General features: G+C 53.8%; 3 protein-coding genes across 5 annotated transcripts; 1 reads left to right on the forward strand and 2 right to left on the reverse strand.

Moving 5' to 3' along the window:
• Positions 1–595: 595 nt before the first annotated feature.
• Positions 596–9,948, reverse strand: Mmp11 (matrix metallopeptidase 11). Of its 2 annotated transcripts, XM_036168435.1 has the most exons (8): positions 9,791–9,948; positions 5,881–6,110; positions 4,655–4,798; positions 4,434–4,567; positions 4,068–4,309; positions 3,752–3,968; positions 2,762–3,019; positions 596–1,503 (listed from the first exon to the last, which is right to left on the reverse strand). In XM_036168435.1, the coding sequence occupies exons 1-8, from the start codon at positions 9,911–9,913 to the stop codon at positions 1,370–1,372; spliced, it is 1,482 nt and encodes a 493-aa protein (XP_036024328.1). In that variant the 5' UTR covers positions 9,914–9,948; the 3' UTR covers positions 596–1,369. The 2 variants fall into 2 exon arrangements, with proteins under 2 accessions (XP_036024328.1, XP_036024329.1); XM_036168436.1 differs by lacking the exon at positions 4,655–4,798.
• Positions 9,949–13,883: 3,935 nt separating this feature from the next.
• On the forward strand, positions 13,884–15,672 carry Chchd10 (coiled-coil-helix-coiled-coil-helix domain containing 10). Its single transcript, XM_036167998.1, has 4 exons — positions 13,884–14,034; positions 14,232–14,439; positions 15,284–15,431; positions 15,530–15,672. Exons 1-4 carry the CDS (start codon positions 13,994–13,996, stop codon positions 15,547–15,549), a joined length of 417 nt encoding a protein of 138 aa, XP_036023891.1. The 5' UTR covers positions 13,884–13,993; the 3' UTR covers positions 15,550–15,672.
• Positions 15,673–15,857: 185 nt separating this feature from the next.
• On the reverse strand, positions 15,858–18,144 carry C18H22orf15 (chromosome 18 C22orf15 homolog). 2 transcript variants are annotated; one of them, XM_036168464.1, is made up of 7 exons: positions 18,042–18,144; positions 17,870–17,896; positions 17,394–17,480; positions 17,180–17,305; positions 16,883–16,957; positions 16,650–16,805; positions 15,858–16,324 (listed from the first exon to the last, which is right to left on the reverse strand). In XM_036168464.1, exons 2-6 carry the CDS (start codon positions 17,892–17,894, stop codon positions 16,666–16,668), a joined length of 453 nt encoding a protein of 150 aa, XP_036024357.1. In that variant the 5' UTR covers positions 17,895–17,896; positions 18,042–18,144; the 3' UTR covers positions 15,858–16,324; positions 16,650–16,665. The 2 variants fall into 2 exon arrangements, with proteins under 2 accessions (XP_036024357.1, XP_036024358.1); XM_036168465.1 differs by lacking the exon at positions 18,042–18,144 and having other exon boundaries at positions 15,858–16,321; positions 17,870–17,980.
• Positions 18,145–18,356: the final 212 nt, after the last annotated feature.

Genomic DNA, 18,356 nt, shown 5'->3' on the forward strand with positions numbered 1-18,356 from the left:
CGGGAGCTTGGGGGAGTGTGCAAAACATAAATGCTTCTATGAACGTTGAAAAACCAACAGTGGCCAGTTGTCACACTAGTGACTGTTTCATAAGGGTCAGTCTGACGAGATTGCAGTTGTGACCGATCACTATGAAGGAGATGCCAAAGAGCTGGGAAGGGCCATGGCAACCATGAGTTTTGGCCACTGTCCCCACAGCCATGGGAACCAGAGTTTTAAGTTAAGGGCCAGGCCTGGTGGCTCCCACCTTTAATCCTAACACTCCAAAATTCCAGAGTCATAGGCAGATCTCTGAGCTCTTGGACAGCCAGGGATATATATATGAGATCATGCTCCCACTCCCCCCAAAAAAGGTGGGAGTAGTTAGGCGTGATCAGATAAAATGGCCACTGCTTTGAGGATGACGTAAGGAGCAACTGAGAACACAGGCAGCCAGCTGAAAAGCCACTGCAGATGCCCTCCCTCTCTACTTGTGCACCAGTGGAGTAGGAGAAATCCTCAACATTGGGCCTAGCCCCAGGAAACAGTCCTGGGTGAAGAAGGCTTTGACTTTAGCTCCCAAATCCTGACTACAATTGCAAAGAGAAACCAGACAGACGCGTAGAAAACACTCACGTTTAATGACAGGCTTTTTAAAAAAGGCTTTATACACTGTATACACATTTACATGGCTTTGGAAGGTACCTGTGCTAGGAAGAGCCCCACCCCGCCCCACCCCAAGAAGAAATGGCCCGAGGCAAGGCTGTGAGGTATGTGGGGCCTCTGAGGTTCAGTGTCTTCGGGAGGAAGCAACTGCCTCCCTGGCTGGCTGGCTGGCTGGCTGGCTGTGTACCTTTTGGCCAGGAAACACATCTCTGACTCACCTACCAGAAGATAATCAGTCCCACATCTCCCCAGAGCTGTCTTATCAGGAAGATACTGCCCCGAGGCCCAGTTGCTTGGCTGGTGCAGAATGGTACCCTGGGCATCTCATCACTAACACCACTACCCACAGGAACCCCTTACAAGAATCGAATAATGACACTGTGGGTCCCGAATTCGTGTGGGGGTTCTGCTTTGAGGGTCAGAGATAGAGGCGTTGGGCAGTCAGGTAGACTGTAATCTACGTAAGTGGGATAATGTTGGCCCAAGACCTCCCTTATTTTTAAGTAATGCCAAAGCCTTGGCCCAGTTTGAGGCAGTTGCTGACAGGTGACCATGACCAGCATGGCCCTCCCTGCAAATGGTGCCATACCCCAACTCACTCCCCTGAGGAGACATAGGCTCTATCTGTCCCATGCCTGAAGCCCAGAGCCACAAAGATGGCTGTGGGTCTCTTTAATAAGTGGCCTGGCAGGGGTCAGTACCCCTGAACGCTTCCAAGGTGTTGTCAGCGGAAAGTATTAGCAGGCTCTGCACAGTCAAAGAAGTCAGGACCTATAAGGCGAGGGAAGCCCTCCAGAACCTTCACCTTCACAGGGTCAAACTTCCAGTAGAGATGGCCACGCAGGAAGTAGGCATAGCCTGAAGAGAGAAGGAAGTCAGGTTGGGTAAGCGGACAGTGGCCTCTGCACCTGCCTATCAGGCTAGGTCTAAGGACATACACTGCTGAGTGAGCAGGCCAGGGCCACTGCTGAATTCTTCGAAGTCTGCACAGCTGGATCCAGTGGCTTTCATGTCTGTACTTACTGCACTCAGGAGGTACAGGCAGGAGGATAGAGTTCAAAGGCATCCTTGGCTACGTAGCAAGTTTGAAGCCAGCCTGGGCTAAGCTACATTTATTTACTTCTTTTGCCTTCAAAATAAGTAAATCTGCAGATTCCAGAGCTGGCTTACCAGAACCTCCTTTCCCTTCAGGGAACCCTTCTGCCTGCCCCCAGGGTCTGGTTCAGTGGGTACTGGGAACCTCAGCTTGTCTGACCTTTCAGGAAAGCAAGTACTGCCATGTTACCAAGCTCCCCCTTACTTCCACACCTACCCACTGACCACAGAAGGCAATACCAGAGGTCTAAAGCTTGAAGCTACTCAAAGTAATCCTCCTAGTGAGTCCCAGTGTGGGCGGGCACAACCTCTAAGGAGAGGAGTGAGCAACCACTGGTCTTGGCTCCACTTCTCGGCACTTAGGGGGAAGCCCCGGGATCCAGTGGTTACAAGCAGTGGCTGATGGGAGTTCTGGTATGGTTCGTGACCTCACTGCCCGTTCCTCTGTTTGCCCCTCTGGCACTATGCTAGTAAGAACTGTTATGGTCAGACATGGTGGGGCACTCTCTATATACCGGCATTTGGAGGCAGCGGCAGGCAGACTTCTGTGAGTTCAAGCCCAGCCTGGTCTATAAGGCAAGTCCCAGGTTAGCCCAGGATACATAGTAGGACCCTGCCTCAAAACCAACCCACCAACAGCTGTTGTGATGTCAGAAGGCTGTTCCAAGGGTCGTTTGAGACATATAAGGACTTGATGCTGTGCCTAAAGCATTGTCTGCCCTTGGTAAGTACCGGCTGTGGCCAAGGGACCTGGGCAAGTCCTTGTACCTCTCTGGCCTTCTATCTCATTTGCAACATGGGGCGTAACACTGGTTGGCCACGAGGAGGGGAGATGACGCTAGACAAAGGACCTGTGAGGATGAGCTGGGCCTCATGAAGTTGGGGTGTGTATGTGTGTACGGGGGAGGAGGGGAACGACACGTGATGTCAACACACAGGATGACAACCACTGCTGTGTAGAAGTGTGAGGGCTACTACACTCGCCCCACCCCCACCCCCAGCTACCTCACCCACAGCTCACCCTCAGCGTCCTGGAAGGCAGCATCGATCTCAGAAGGTACCCCTCGCCAGTCAGTGGCACGTCGGGGCACAGGATTGTCCACACGTTGGGTTCTGGGGTGGAAACGCCAATAGTCTCCACCTCGGAAGAAGTAGATCTTGTTCTTCTCAGGACCCCAGACCAGGGCAGCATGGACCGGAGACCCCTGCAGGCCCAGCTCGGAAAGTGGTGCAGGGCCTAGGACTGGCTTCTCACCATCATATACCCAGTACTGAGCACCTGCCAGAGAGGAGATGGTGCCAGGAGCTGGCAAGCCACCACAGCCATGCCCAGCCACTGTGGATCTGCTTGGCCACCGTCAGGGACTCTCCCAGCCTGTTTCTTTTGATTGCAAAACACTGCTGGCCAATAGTGCCTTCTCAGCAACCCTGCCCCACAAGGGATGTTAGAACCAGCTGGGATGAGTTGAGTTGAGAAGAAAGATAAGCTTGGGTTCAATAAGCCCAAGTTAAGGTTATTCTGGTCAACAGAGGGCTGCCCATTTCAGATGTTTGTTGACCACCCTGGGTCCCAGCCCACCTTGGCTACCTTGAAATGCACCTACAGGGTTCCCATGCCTCACCTGTGTTTATGAAGTCCTGCCACCTGGAACGTTCTAGGTTGTCATCTCTGCTAGATGAGAGTTGAAATCACAGGCTCCAGGGTCACTATGCCTAGATCAGTTTCCTGCTCTGCTTTTTTTCCAAGCTTTAGAACCTTATGTGAGTCTTTCTGCCTCATCTCTAAAGCCCCACCCAACATGGTGGCTTTGGGGGTCGAATATATCAGCCCCACAGCTGCAGAATGCAAGACCTTCAGTGCTATTTGGATCTTAAGAGCTGCCACCTCTGGGAGACTCAGCCGTAAGCCCTGCTCTCCCTTGACTCTAAGTCCTCAGGGCACTGTCTCCCTGCCCACTGTGTCCCTGAGCCCTCTGTCACTACTCCTGGCCGACTTCCAATCCCCACTCACCTTGGAAGAACCAAATATGACCCTGGGCATCCTCAAAAGCTGCATCCACAGGGCTCGGCAATCCTTGCCAGTGCCGAGAGGCCAGAGCAGGATACCCGGGCTGCAGCTGCCCACTGCGCAGCCTCCACACAAAGCCTGCCTTGAAGAAGAAGAGCTCGCCTCGGATGGTGGAAACTGCATCAAAGGAAGTCTCACAGACATCCGGCGGGGTTTCCGGCTGGGGTGGGATAGAAGAGGCAGAAAAGGGCACATACTGGAGCCGCCGTAAGGCTAGCAGAGGTCTTAACCTCTGTCTTCCCACCCACCTCATTCTTACCTCCAGAAATGCAATCTCGTTGGTATCTATCCCAGCCTGGGAGCCCAAGGCTGGGGCGTGGGAGGTAGGGGCCAGCCGGGGCCGGCCATAGAGGTGCTGGATGCCTCTTTGGTCATCTGGGCTGAGGCTCAGTGGGTATCGGAAGGTGTAGAAAGGGGACATAAGGGCCTTAGCCGCTGTGGTGTGCTGCAGCCCCAGAACATGGCCAAATTCATGAGCTGCCACTTGTAGCAGGTCTGTGCCTGGAAAGGGGGGTGGTGAGTTAGCAACACTCACCTCCTGCGGCCAGTTGCCAAATTCATCTCTAGATCCCAGCTTAAGTGCTTCCTAGCTGCGTCATCTGGGAGATGGGTCTCTAGCACATACCCTGGTTGTCCCCAATAGTCCAAGTTTCATCATAGTCAAAGTGTACATCTCCTTCTCGGTGGGTCTTAGGGAAGAAAGCATGGGCCAGGATGCCCCCAGGCCCATCAAATGGTAAGTTGTCCCCATGCCAGTACCTGGGGGTGGGGGGTGGGGAAGAACACAGTTAGAGATTGCTGACGGTGGGCTGTGTTCCCAGAAAGGTCCCAGGCCACAGGTTTCACCTGGTGAAGTCAATCATGATGTCAGCGCGTCCCTCATGCACCTCGGTGAAAGTGAGTGGTGTCACCTCACTCCATACCTGGAGGGCCTCTGCCACCGTCTGCCGCACCTGCTCCCTTACAAGCTGCCATGGGAACCGGAGGATCCTGGGGGGAGGCGGAGGGGCCTGGGCATGGGGCAAGGAAGCCCCTGAGGACTGAGGAGTCAAGCTTCCCCTAGAGCTGAGTGTGGTGACTCACGCCTTTCTTCCCAGCACTGAAGAAGCTGAGGCAGGAGGATTTCTGTGAGTTTAGGGCTATGTGGGCGATAATGAGAGATCCTGTCTCACCACCTCCCCACAAGAAAGAAGTGTTTCCTTTGGATAGTTGATAGGCGGTTGCGCTCAGGGCTGCAGTCAGGAGTGTCCTGGGTCTCAGGGTTAGGGAACTGTTTCTGACGTGGGTTCACCTTTCTATGGGTTATGTATATTTAGATATACACACTGAGTGGAAAGGATACAAGATGAGGTGTCCCAAGACCTGTCAGTACAACTCACTGTGAGGAGCCTTGTGCTGGAACTTGGTTCCCCAGCCAGGAAATTCTGTGTCCCTATCCCAGCTCCAATGCCATATGACCCTAGACCATTGTCTCTCAGGCTAAGTCTCGGCTTGCTCACCACCTGCTAAGGGACCTCCTGCATCACTAACAAGTACTTCACCATTACTTGCGTCCACCTACAAAAGGCCTAAGTTGTTATGATAGATTTGAACAATCTACCAGGGCTGTGGCTCTGTCCCATTCACTACCGGTCCCAGGCCTGAGCCTTGTAGGTATCTAATAAAGCTGTCTGAAAGCAGTCAGTGGTGGTGCATGCCTTTAATCCCAGCACTCGGGAGGCCGAGCCAGGCAGATCGCTGTGAGTTCGAGGCCAGCCTGGTCTACAGAGCGAGATCCAGGACAGGCACCAAAACTACATGGAGAAACCCTTTCTTGAAAAACAAAACAAAACAAAAAAGCCTGTCTGAGTGTCAGAAATCTTCCCCCAGGTGCACTGAGATTCTTCTAGACTGCAAGAGGGCACAATCTGCGTGTCTAGACCAAAGTTCCAGGTTATTGGTCCATGAATGGCTGGGGGAGGAAGATCAATGGGCATGCAGGTCTGTGTACTGTGTGAATGTGACCTTGGGCATCTCAGGATGAAGGTATAAGGATAACATGCAATCCTGCTCCCCTGCCCTCTGGTCCCTACCTATAGGTGAGGTCTGTCTTCTCCCAGCGCCCTCCTGACAGTACGAAGCGCTTCTGTCGGTTTCGGGCATTCAGCACATCAGGTGGGTCAGGCACACCACATCGTGGAGGTCTGGAGCTACTAGCAGGACTAGGGGCCCAATGGGAGGCAGGGGCAGATGTCAAGCTATTAGGCAGAGCTGCATGTGGGAGCTGCTGCCCTCTCTTCCCGGGGTGGTGACGATGGCTATCCTGGGCGAGAAAAATGACGCAAGAACCAAGTCAGCTCAGATCCCCAGAGCCTAAGGTTTTAGATGTAGTTCTTTAATGCAGCATGTTTAGCCTACTGAACTGCTGTGCAAATGGAAGAGCTGGAAGGTATGCTGGCGCAGGGCTGGGTCCATTGGCCTTAGGTTGAGCCTCTCATTTCCTGATACTTGCCCAAGGCATCAGGCTCTCTCCTCTTGCTCCTGCCCTGCTGGAAGGCCCTGGGCTATCTGTCACCAGCTCCTATCAACCAGGCTAAGGAGGTCTATATGGGAACACATTGAGACTAGGGGAACATGAGGTTCCCCTAAGCCCTGAGTTCTCCAAACGTACCCAGGAAGTTCCTGAGGACGCTCCTAAGACCCTCCTCCAGCATGGAGGGGCTAAAGCCTGCAGTGTAGTCCTGGGCTTGCTTGCCTAACAAATGAGGATGAGACCCCAATAAGTGTTGCTCGGAGAACACAAGGTGAGGCACATTGAGCACTTAGCACAGGCCTTGGGCATCGGGTAGCTGAGGTCAGAGTTCCCTTTTTGTGGCCTACATGGGGGTGCTGGTAATTAAATTCAGGGCTGACTGTACTTGTGCTCTGCTCCTGAGAGACACCCCATCCCTGCGAGATCCCAGTCTCAGTAGAGACACATTTGCCCACACCCTGCCAGATTTGTGATCACCTGCCCCTTTGATGCAGAAAGGGTAGGACAATCAGTTCCCACTCTGTCAGGGTCTCAGGACACAGATGGTAATTGTGACCAGAGCTGCGTTTCCCCACATTCTTCTTGTATTCTCCCCCGGGGGACGAGATCACAATGATTTTCTTTGGGAAAGTTACAAAGCATCTGCGGGCCTCCCAGGTAATTTGCACAGGTAGTCAATGAAACTCCACCTGGGGACCCCAAAATGTCACAGTGAAGATGGGGTTCTATATGACCAGCCACAAGGGCCTGTCTAACCAGGCTGCGGGAGAGGCAGGTTCCCCTAGCCAGCTCTAACAAGGCGAGCCTAATGACCCTATCAAAGACTGATAGGGTGCTGGCATCCCCCAGGAGGCCCTCCTAGCTCAAAGTCTAGGCTGTCTGCTTGGCCTCTCTTCTTGGCCACCCAGGGAGGCTGGTAGAGCAGCCATGAAAGAACAAAAGGTAAAGGGGACTCACAACCTTCCCGTATCCACCACCTTCAACACCTCCCTCCTCCCTGTGAGGCACCAAGGTCATGGCCAGAAGCTGCGAGCTTCTGAAAGCCAAATTCTACGCACTGGAGACCCCGGCAAGTCACTGGCTTCGCTGAAATTCCACTTCTCTGAAGAAGAAGGAGTGGAGAGGCACCCTGTAAGTCCCGCAGCAGCATCTCACCCGGGAAGGTAGAGCCTTCCCAGACTCTACCCGCTCTGGCCTCTTGCTCCCACAATCTTCTCTTCCCAAATTCTCAGCCCTCCCAGGACTACTGGGATCCAGTGAGCTAGACTGGTAAGCTCAGAGAACCCCTGGCCTCACCTACAGCTCTGGAGAGTTTGGGGAGCAGTCATTAATTTTATCCTAAATGCCCAACATCACAGAGCATGGAACAGAGTCCAGAGAGGTTAAAGACTTGGCCCAAGGTCACACAGCAAGCCAGACAAGAGCTGGGCTCAGACCTGGGGCTTATGCCTCTCCTCAGAACTCACCCGCTCCCCACCAGCTTGGCTCATCTCCAAGACCCACATTCCTAAGAAGAAACATTTCTGTTTCTAGTGTGCTCCTTTCTCAGCTAGCAGCCTTCCTTTGGGCTGCCCTGACTCACTCTGCCCCACCCTCCCCTGGCCTGGCAGCTGCCAATCCACAGCCTCAGACACACTCAAGGGACTCTTGGGTGAGCCAGTCTCCTGGCATAGCTCAGACAATCAAGGTCAGCCCTAGGAGTACGGTCCAATCCAGACCATGAAGGAACCTAGTGGAAAGTAAATAAGACAAGTCCCCAGACTAGGAAGCCACAGGGAAGACCAGGCTGGTGGTGTCCCTTCCCGAATCTCAGTCCGAATTTGAGTTAAGGCGGATGATGCTGGTCAGTAGTAGGCACCCTTGAGAGGAAATCACTTGGTTAGGCTGGGATGAGGCAGGGCAGCATCAGAGAAGGCAAGGGAAGAGCCCCAAGTCATACACTCAGCTGGTACACAGACCTGGGCTTCTGCCTAATCACCCCCTTCCCACCCCTCCCCCGCTGGCTCCAGAAGGGAAGGCAGCTTCCCTGGCCACTAGGTTGTGGGGCTTTCACCAGCTCAGCAAGTTGGGGGCTGGGCTGAATAAATATTTACAGAACTCTTTCGGCCCTGCTGATGGCAGTCTAGGGATTAAAAACACCCGAGGTGATCCTCTCTGTGCATCTATAGAATGACGGATCCTTAGCTCGGATCCCACCCCAGGCTTGCCCCCAGGCGCCTGTACGAGCATCTCAGAGTGAGTACAGCTACAGGGGCACAAGGCTCCTCCAGTGTGCCTGGCCTTGCTTCGTTTTATCCTAAGTGCCCAACAGTAGGTACTGGCGCGCCTGCCTGCTTTGTCCTCTTTAGATCAAGGAGTTTGGGGTGCATTCACTCAAGGTTTCATGGTTCAGACTCAGGCCTCTCCAACTCCCAAATGCATGAGCTCAACCCATGGCGGTGGGGATGGGGTGGGGGTTGTTAGCGACTGTGCTCCAAGTTCTAGAGCGGGAAAACTCCATACTCTGCCTGAGGAGCTCCTGGTCCACGATACCCACCCCCCTTTCCAAACCCTTTTGCTCCGAGGCCAGTGTGGGGGCAAAACTGGCTGATGGACCAGTGCGGCTAGACCGAGGGACCAGTCCCAGGACACCTGCCTGTCACCCCTTTCTCCCATCATTCCTTGAGCTCAGATGGCAGCTGAGGGCAGGGTACCCGGTGGGCATTGTAGATCTCTAGTGGTCCCCGCTCCAGCCCCATTCCACCTTAACTGCTACTGTGACAGGTACCTCAAAGGCCAGCCTGGAAGGATGCAGCCAGTGGAACACGCAGGCTGTGAGCCCCTCAATCCCTCTTCTCGCTCTTTACCTCTTTCTCTGCGCCCCCTTTCCTTTCCTGTGTTTTTGTACCCTGAGTGTCTACAGCACCCAGTTTCAGTGCCCCCTTTTATTCTGACTGCCACCCGATGCTCATATGCACTGTCTCCCAGGTTCAATCTCAATTGGCTCCAAGTCTCCCAAACTTGCCTCCTGCAGGTTGAGGCACCTCTCTCAACGTGAGCCCCATTTTCTCCTTCCCTGGCTCTTCCTTTACTCTTCCTCCACAGTACACACCTTGCCGGGGTGCTCACCGGAGGCTGCCACCCCCGACCCTCGCCTAGACTTGCTTTGCTTCCTTCCTGTGATGAACAAGGGGCCCTGGTACCCACTCCCTCTGCTACCTCTACCAACACGCACTCCAGCATCCCTAGCTGGAGCTGGAGAAGCCGGTCCCCAAGCTGAGTCCAGCGCACAGTCGCGCTTAACCAGCCTCATCGGCTCCACTAGCACACCGCCAGCGACGGGACGCTCATTATCACGGCCAGAGAAACCCAAAAGGCGTTTCAGGGACCGATTGCGCTAGGGTAGCCGGGGCGCTCGGTGGGTCAAGCTCAGCCAGTGGGCCCAGCCCGCGTGCCCAGCCCTCCCTGGGGGAGGAGCGGCGGGCACTCACCGGTGGCCTGGCCCGGGCCATCAGCGGCGGCGGCAGGAGCAGCAGGAGCAGCAGCAGCAGCAGAGGCGGCTGGAGCAGGAGGGCGCGCGAGATCGCGCGGAGGAGACAGGCGGCCCGTGCCATCCGCCCCGGGGCTGCTGGGCCTGCTGGGCCGCGCAGGGCTGCCGCCCCTTATAGCATTCGCCCCGCCCCCCGCCGGCGCCGGGACCGCACCCCCCACCGCCCCGCCTTCCCCTGCCTTTTGTTCTAAACTCAGCCGACGGTCTGCAACCCCGGCCTGGGTTAGGGTGGAGTGCCTGGAGGGGCTGGACCCCTTAGACTGATGATAGCTGGGGAGAGATTATTCCCCTTGCTCTCCAACCCCACCCACTTTCAGAAGTCTCATCCTCTGCCAGTCTCCATAGTGGCTTGACCTCTGTCTGACTTCTTTCAGCCTGGGACAGGTGGTCAAATCCTCCATCCTCACAGCCCTAGCCAATGCACTAGGGATGCGGTACAATAGTTTCTGCAAGAAACCCGTTATTGAAATATGACTTCTGGGGAAACGAAGGTTTATGGCAGAAGGTGGCCAGCCCCTCCCCTTAAACCAGAGACGGGTCTGGAGAGATGGATCAGCCGTTGAGAACACTTGTTGCTCTTTTTTTTTTTTTTTTTTTTGGTTTTTCGAGACAGGGTTTCTCTGTGTAGCTTTGCGCCTTTCCTGGATCTCGCTCTGTAGACCAGGCTGGCCTCGAACTCACAGAGATTCGCCTGGCTCTGCCTCCCGAGTGCTGGGATTACATGCATGCACTAAGGCACTTGTTGCTCTTGCAGAGAACCGGGGTCCCATTCCTAGCACTCCCCACGGTGGCTATCCTAGAACCCGATGCCTTCTTCTGCTCTCCAAGGACACTAGGCACACACTGATGCACATATGTACATACATACACCGACTTCAGACCAGAGACAGTTGCCCAGGATCTTGGAGGGAGGGACCGGACTTCTTGTACTAGCAGACAAATGGGCCAGATGCCTGGGAGGAGAGGAGCATTAAGAGATGTCTGAGTGGGGCACTGGAGCCCAGGTTGTTCCCTGGCTCAGGCCCTGGCCAACGGGCTTTTCTTGACCAGTCAGGCCCAGTCATCTGAGATGTGAAGGAGAGAATCAAAGGTGAGAGTGAGGTCCATATGCTGGAGAGGTTCATCCATTCTCATCTCTGCAGGGTGTGCCCAGCTGTGTAGACAGACTTTCCTTTGGGCCAGCAGCTCACAACTAATGACATGGAGACTTACTATTAATTATGAAAGCTTGCCCTATAGCTTAGGCTTGTTCCTAACTCGCTCTTATAACTTAAATTAACCCATTTGTATTAATCTACGTTCTATTACATCGCGTTACCTCTTCATCTCACACCTCCTGTTTCCTTTCTGTTTTTCCTGGCGACTCCTGTTCACCTAGATTCCTCCTCTTCTTCTTTTCTCTCCCCAGAAATTCCAGCTACACCTCCTGCCTAGCTATTGGCCATTCAACTTCTTATTACACCAATCACAGCAATACACCTTCACACAAATATCCCACAACACAACTGTGCTGTGTACTCTCTTTGATGAGATGTACTCTCTACACTGGAAAATCTCCAAAGCTAAGAATCAGGCAGGCAGACAGGCAGGACCCTGAACTGATGCACGGTTGGGGCCAGAGAGCAGTGCGTTTTACTTGGCTATCTGCGGTCTTTTAAAAAGCCTCACCTTTTAATGGCTGGCACTTTTCATTCTTCCCTCCTCCCTTCCTGTCTGCCCCCCCCCCTCTTTTCTTCCTTCCTTTCTGTCTGTCTGTCTTTCATGATAGAGTCTCCTAAGCATACACAAAGTCCAGGCAGGCCTCCAGCTTCAGATTCTAGTCTTAGCCTATCTGAATACTGGGATTACAAGCACATATCATCATGTCTAGAATTTCAAGGTCTGGTTCAGTCTCATTGTAGCAATGTTGAAATGGCCAGGCGGTGGTGGCTCACGCCTTTAATCCCAGCACTTGGGAGGCAGAAGCAGGTTCATCGCTGTGAATTCGAGGCCAGCCTGGCCTACAGAGTGAGTTCCTGGACACCCAGAGCTACACAAAGAAACCCTGTCTCAAAACAAACAAACAAACAAAACCAAAGCAAAACAAAGAAAGAAATGAAATGGATGAGATATTCATACATTTTCTGATGCATATGAAAGTATAGCACTTTAAAAATAAACTGTTCTCAGGCTGGAGAGATGGCTCAGAAGTTAAGAGCACCAACTGACTGCTCTTCCAGAGGTCCTGAGTTCAATTCCCAGCAACCGCATGGTGGCTCACAACCATCTGTAAGGAGATCTGGTGCCCTCTTCTGGCCTGCAAGGACACATGCAGGCAGAATACTGTATACAAAAAATAAATAAATAAATAAATAAATAAATAAATAAATAAATAAATGAATCTTAAAAAAAAAACTTTTCTCTGGGCGTGGTGATGCACACCTTTAATCCTAATACTTGGGAGACAGAGGCAGGTGGATCTCTGTAAGTCTGAGGCCAGCAGAGTGGGCTTCCAGGATAGCAAGGCTATAGAGGGACCCTGCCTCAACAAAACAGAGCAACCCCCCAAACCCTAAAACATTCATTTGTGCATCACATAAACAGTCGTCGGTGTTGCCAGGGGATGCATGGCCATGTTTAGAGGGACCTACAGCTTATCAGCCAAGGGCTAAGGCATTAACCACCCCTGGAACCGGATCTGGAAGGGCAGATGGGTGCATTTATACAGGTGGACTAGCCACAGATGCCTGCAGAAGAAGTTGAACCTGGAAAGATGTTACCACTTGCCCACTGGATACCAGGTAGGCAGAGACCAGACCTATAAGCCAGTGGTCTGGAGCAGAGCCTGGCATTTCTTTGCGGAAAGAGTGGTTCATCTTTAGCGTCTTGCTTCACTGGGAAAATCCACCCTGCATATAGGTGGGAACCCTACTGAAGAGGGCCGCCTACAGAGACTGTTGATAGAAACAAGGTTTGGGACACAGGAATGGGCATGGACTTCATGTCCAGTGTGCAGTCCTGAATAGTTTTGACTCCCTGTTCCTGAGACTTTTGCTTTTATAGAATGTTTGGTGCCAGGTGATCTCTTCTGTTACAGTAAACACTGACAGAAGAAGGGGAAGAAATTATGGTCCCTCTGTGTCCACCCTACTTTGGCCAGAGGTTACTTTATTATTATTGTGGTGGTGGTGGTGGTTATTACTGTTTTGTGGGCTTTTTTTTTTTTTTTCCTTGATACATGGTTTCCTTGTGTAGCTCTGGCTGTCCTGGAACTCGCTCTATAGGCCAGACCAACCTCAAACCCACCTGCTTCTACCTCCCAAGTGTTGGGATTAAAGCGTGCACCAGCTCTTTTAACTTTTTTTTTTTTTCCCTAGCCAAAAGTCTCTGAGGAAAGACCATAAAAGCCATAAAAAAAGATTTGGCTTGACTTCGGCTGGCAAACACCTCTAGGCACTCAGGTCACCTCTGGGACGGCTTGAATGTTTCCAAAAACACTACCAGTTTCTGGAGCTGTGTCCCAGGATGCCGGGAGCCCCAGTGCCTGTGATATGGTGGTCTCAGGGTTAAGGGCCCTGGGCACACTTGGGACAGGCATAGATCAAGGATGCCAGCGTGCTGTGAGAATTGAAGAAGGAACAGAAAGATCGAGACACCTCCTAGCTCAGATTCTGATAATGCGCCACTGAAGGCCTTTGGGATCTAGTCCTTCGGTGATCCTGGAACTGTTACTGTCAAACCCTATCTTGTGACAGGAGTCAGGGAGAAGAGCCCGGCCTGGAATCTCCCGTTCCCTGTTCCGCTGATGGCCTATGCGTCCCTTCTTCCCTCCAGGGCTCGTGACAAACCCCTTGGGTTCTAGATAGTCGTAACAGAAAGGACTACTTTCGCTGCTCTTGCTTAAGCCTTCGGGTTTATAACTCCGACGCGCGTCTCCTGGACCCTCATAGCTCTTCCCTGCACTAGGATGGCTGGGGGCTTTAATCCAGGAGTTTACTGGAAGGGGGAGGCTTGCCCCGCCCACTCGTGGGCGTGTCCCCCAGGCCCCGCCTCGGATCCCACCCATTTCACCTGACTCGCCGCACGCTGCAGCGTTTGTTCCCGCACGCAGCGGCTGCTACGGTCCTCGCTTCTGACTCTGCTCCTCCTTGGTCCTACCACTGTCATGCCTCGGGGAAGCCGCAGCGCGGCTGCCAGGCCGGCCAGGTGTGAAGGGGACGGGGACCCCGTGGGAAGGGGTGAGGGAAGCGTGGGAACTCTCCCAAGGGCGTCCGCAGAATGACCTTGGAAGCCGCTGCGCCATGTTGGCTTGGGGGAGGACCGGGGGCGCAGAAACACGAGTCTAAGACGAGGGTCGCCCTGGTTCTCGGAGCATTAACCTTGCCTCCCTTTGCTTCCTGCAGCCGCCCAGCCCACCCTCCTGCTCACCCACCACCCTCAGCGCCCGCCCCGGCACCTGCCGCTTCGGGCCAGCCGGGCCTTATGGCTCAGATGGCATCCACCGCTGCTGGCGTGGCTGTGGGCTCAGCTGTAGGGCATGTCATGGGTAATGCCCTGACCAGCGCCTTCAGTGGGGGAAGCTCGGAGCCTGCCCAGCCTGCCGTCCAGCAGGTGAGCAAGAGGATTTAAGAGAAACGGAGGCAGGATTCGCTCAAGGAGACAAAAGGAACCGCTTAAGCGGCCAGCAAGGGGTGACCCAGTGTGTTCAGAGTTTCCCTAGGCCCAGGGCTTTAACCAAAAGAGGGTCCTAACCCTCGTGGTTGTTAAGCCTACTGTCTGTCCCCTAGCTGGAAAGCTCGTCTCAGCCCTCATTTGCGGGCAAAATGTCTGACTGCCAGAGACTGACACCCACTAGTCCTTGAAAGACAGAGGAAAACCCAAGTTCAGATGAGCGCCAAGACTTCTCCAACGACACCTAACCCTAGTGGAGCAGGGAGACATGCAGTATTTTCCAAGCCCTTGTTCTCACCAAAGCCCATCATGGCATCTGTTTCCTGGTGACCTGTGCCCCACTGGGGTTCTTCCACTTGAACCAAATCCAGACGCTAGTTAGCAGCGTGATTCCTGAGTCATGAGATTCAATGTGACTGAGCCAGGAAGGTGCTGTATCTTGGAGTAGGGCATATACTCTGTGTACACATGTAGTGTACAGCTTTTTCTAGAACCTTCCCTTCTCCTTTCTGCATTTGCCCATCGTGTCCATTTTGAGGCAGAGAGAAAACTCTATCTGTCGGGTGACCTATAGAAGGCCGCTGGTTCACCCTGCGCCAGGGATGCCACTGAGGCTGGACTGGGGGCCAGTCTCGTCCTGCTGTCACTCAGCCTGCCTTGAACCATTCTTGGGGGACCAGGGCTAGGGATGTGGGGAGAGGCAGTGAGCCTCTATTTAGCTCTGGTACTTAATTTTGAGCACCCACCTTGGGCTGGCAGTGTTGACTCTTATACTCTCCCCCAGGCCCCTGCCCGTCCTGCCTCTCACCCCCTACAGATGGGGCCCTGCTCCTATGAGATCAAACAGTTCCTGGATTGCTCAACCACTCAGAGTGACCTAACCCTGTGCGAGGGCTTCAGCGAGGCCCTGAAGCAATGTAAATACAATCACGGTGAGCGAGCGGTTGGGCTGAGACGGGTGGGGTCGGGAGGGGCAGACCTCTGGTACCCTGCTGATCACCACCACTCTGTGCTGCGGTTCCTCCCACAGGTCTGAGCTCTCTGCCCTGAGGAGGCCATGGGCCTGCTCTTACCATAACCCCTCACCGACAGCTTGACCAAGACGAGATTGTACCTCGAGACAGATTAACAAAAGACATAAATGTTCAATTAAAGCATTCACTTTAGACCACAGCCTGCAGTGTCCTCACTGACTGCCTTGTCTGCTGGGAGGTGGGATCGGGGGAGGTAGGTGGATGGAGGCATAGTGTGCCAAGTCTCCTTTCTTGCTCCCTCCCTCCCTCCCTTTCCCTCTCCGTGTGTGTGTGTGTGTGTGTGTGTGTGTGTGTGTGTGTGTGTGTGTCTGTGTGTGTAGGGAGAAAGAATATCTCCTGCTGTGTAACCCTGGGCTGTCCTTGAATCTCTAGGGTGGGGTGGGAGGAACCCAGTTATTATCTGCATTGTAACTAGCCAAGGACAGATTCCTCTAGGGATCTCTAAGTAGGGGGAGAGGGCTGAGGCCTTAGTCCCTGGGACCTGAAACCTTGAGAGGATCCTGCTGTCTGCCCCACAGGAACATCGGCCCCTCCTCTCTTCTTGTTTTTGTCCTTGGATCCTTTTCTCTGCGCTCAAATGGGGGGAGCGGAGGGGCTCTCACATCCTGTCTGTGACCTTTCCCTTCTTGCTGATGCAACTTCTTAGTAATGCCAGATTCTGAAAGAGGAGAGTCCTGCTGGACTGCGGTCTGGGTGCAGTTGATCATCATAATGCAGAGGTCAGGGCCAGTCCCTTTGGATCCAAGTCCAGCTGGGCCACTTGACTGTGGGGCGCCAGGTCATAGGACCTGCTAGAACGGAAGCAGACCCTTCAGACCCCAGTGCAGACCGCTTGCTTCATCACACACTTGCTGCTTTCACTGGGTTCAGTCAGCAGCTGTGTGTTGAGCACTTGCGGTGTGCCAGGCTAGAGAAGTGTGTACCAGCCTCCTAAACTCATAGCATGTCTGCCTTTAGGATGTTTATACTCCAGCAGTATAGTGAGACTTATCTCTAGGTACAGTGTGTACTGTCCTGGGTGTGTATATGTGTGAAACCTGTACCCCTCAGCACACGCATCTCTCAGGAAGGGCTCCCCCTTTTGGATCTTCCTGAGTTTCCATAACTCTTCTGTACCTGGCTCAGGCTCCAGCTAGCGGTTTCTAGATGGTAGGGAGGCCACCCTTCGAGACCTTGAAGAAGGGCCTTGTTCCCGGTGGCCACGCCGAATGCCTGGGCGTCTTCTCTGGCTATTGCTTGTAGCTGGAAAGCCGGAGAGCCAGCAGAGCTCCTCTGGAAAGCCCAGGAAATCTTGTTGCTGGGAGCTGGATAGATGCCCTGCCCCCACTCCCACTTATCTTGATACTTACCTGCTAACTCTGGAAACTGGTCATCTAAGTTGTCCAGTAGGGACTCATAGTGGGTGGGAGTCCCATCTTTCCCTCCTGCAGAGTATAGAGAGGGCAAAGGACCCCATCCTACATTTTATTCTGTATCTGTTTCCTGGCCCAGGCAGGGGGTGAGGACAGGCATTGGATAGGGATGATTGGGTATAGGCCCCAGCCCAGGTTGAGGCTGAACAGGATCTTAGCTGATCTGTGGCCTGCTGTCTGTCTGTCCCTTAGAGTCTAACATAGCTGCAAAGGAGAGTCTTGGGCCCCACTTACCAGTGATCTGTACCAGGACATAGGTCCCTTGCTCCTGTAGCAGGGAACAGGCCATGGAGGGGGCCTGGGCGATCCCCTCTTCCAGCTTCACCAGATGCCCATCTTCAGCCAGAAGAGCAATGGTTACTGGGCAGAAATGGGAATAAACTGGGCAGCCAGCACCCTGGCATGGGACCCCCAGTCCTTCCTCCCCAGGCCCCCTACGTCGTCTTACCTTCTGGGGGGACCTGAACTTTCTGTTTCAGATGCGTAATGAAGGTCACCAGGCTGCACCAGGTGTTCACCAGCACCTGACAACCAGCTAAGGGAGGGTATAGCTGAGTGAGTAGGACGTCACAGCCTCCCCCAACTAGGAGCATTTTCACTGGGATACCTAGAGATGCCACTGGGATTATGGGGCTAGTACTGTGCTTCAGGCCTAATACCCTAGGCAAATGCTGCTCGGACTGCACCGGAGACCGTTCCATCCGTCTCTTGCTCTATAGAGGATTGGGGACCACAGCTGAAATCCTCCCAGACTCTGGTTCTGCCCCTTGTCCTGGCATTGCTTTGCCTCCCCCATAAGAACAGCGTTCTCAAATTCCCATTCCCCCCTCCTAGCCTGTGTCTCTCCTTCCTAGGTCTCTAGGGTAGAGGGACGAACAACTCTTAAGTATGGCCCTATGTTCCGGGACAGAGGACCCTGCTTACCTCCAAACATCACAGTGATAAACATGGCTGAAGAAGGAAGGAGACAGACAGATCATGGATCTTTGAACCCTCTCCTCCTGCTTCCTTCCACAGCTCCCACCTGGGAACCGTGTGTATGAGGAATGCTGAGGAGGTGGGCTTGGCTCCTGGCTCGGGTCTGGCCCCTGCTCACCCACTTGCTCAGCTAGTTCAAGACCACTGGTTTCCTTTCTCCTGTGCTGCTTTCTGGGTGTCTGCAGCTCCTTCAGCTCCCCATGGTCACCATGGCAGTGGGAGCTGCCAAGACATCGAGGCAGGAAATGCTTTATCCCCAGTATCCTAGTAACTGGACCTACTAGGGCGGGCCTTCAGGTAGAGCTTCGGTCAGGCCCACAGTGGAGGCTCCAGACTGAGGTCCCTAGGATGCCAGGATACTGTTTCAGAGACCAGGTCTCCTACCAGGGAGAGAGAGTGTGTGCAGGCCACAGGGATGTGAGCACCCTCCCAC

The sequence above is a fragment of the Onychomys torridus genome, chromosome 18, assembly GCF_903995425.1.
Source record: "Onychomys torridus chromosome 18, mOncTor1.1, whole genome shotgun sequence".
In the NCBI taxonomy this organism is placed as follows: Eukaryota; Metazoa; Chordata; class Mammalia; order Rodentia; family Cricetidae; genus Onychomys; species Onychomys torridus.

Bases quoted from the DNA above. Each gene is read 5' to 3' on its own strand.
- Mmp11 (XM_036168435.1), bottom strand. From the start codon at position 9,913: ATGGCACGGGCCGCCTGTCTCCTCCGCGCGATCTCGCGCGCCCTCCTG. The intron at 6,111-9,790 runs GTGAGTGCCCGC...TTTCTCGCCCAG, and splicing joins TGGCCCGGGCCAGGCCACCG to GATAGCCATCGTCACCACCC. The intron at 1,504-2,761 runs GTGAGCTGTGGG...TTCTCTCTTCAG, and splicing joins TGCCTTCCAGGACGCTGAGG to GCTATGCCTACTTCCTGCGT.
- Chchd10 (XM_036167998.1), top strand. From the start codon at position 13,994: ATGCCTCGGGGAAGCCGCAGCGCGGCTGCCAGGCCGGCCAG. The intron at 14,035-14,231 runs GTGTGAAGGGGA...TGCTTCCTGCAG, and splicing joins GCGGCTGCCAGGCCGGCCAG to CCGCCCAGCCCACCCTCCTG. The intron at 15,432-15,529 runs GTGAGCGAGCGG...TTCCTCCCACAG, and splicing joins GCAATGTAAATACAATCACG to GTCTGAGCTCTCTGCCCTGA.
- C18H22orf15 (XM_036168464.1), bottom strand. From the start codon at position 17,894: ATGTTTATCACTGTGATGTTTGGAG. The intron at 17,306-17,393 runs GTAAGACGACGT...ATTTCTGCCCAG, and splicing joins AGTTCAGGTCCCCCCAGAAG to TAACCATTGCTCTTCTGGCT. The intron at 16,958-17,179 runs GTAAGTGGGGCC...TATACTCTGCAG, and splicing joins TGTCCTGGTACAGATCACTG to GAGGGAAAGATGGGACTCCC.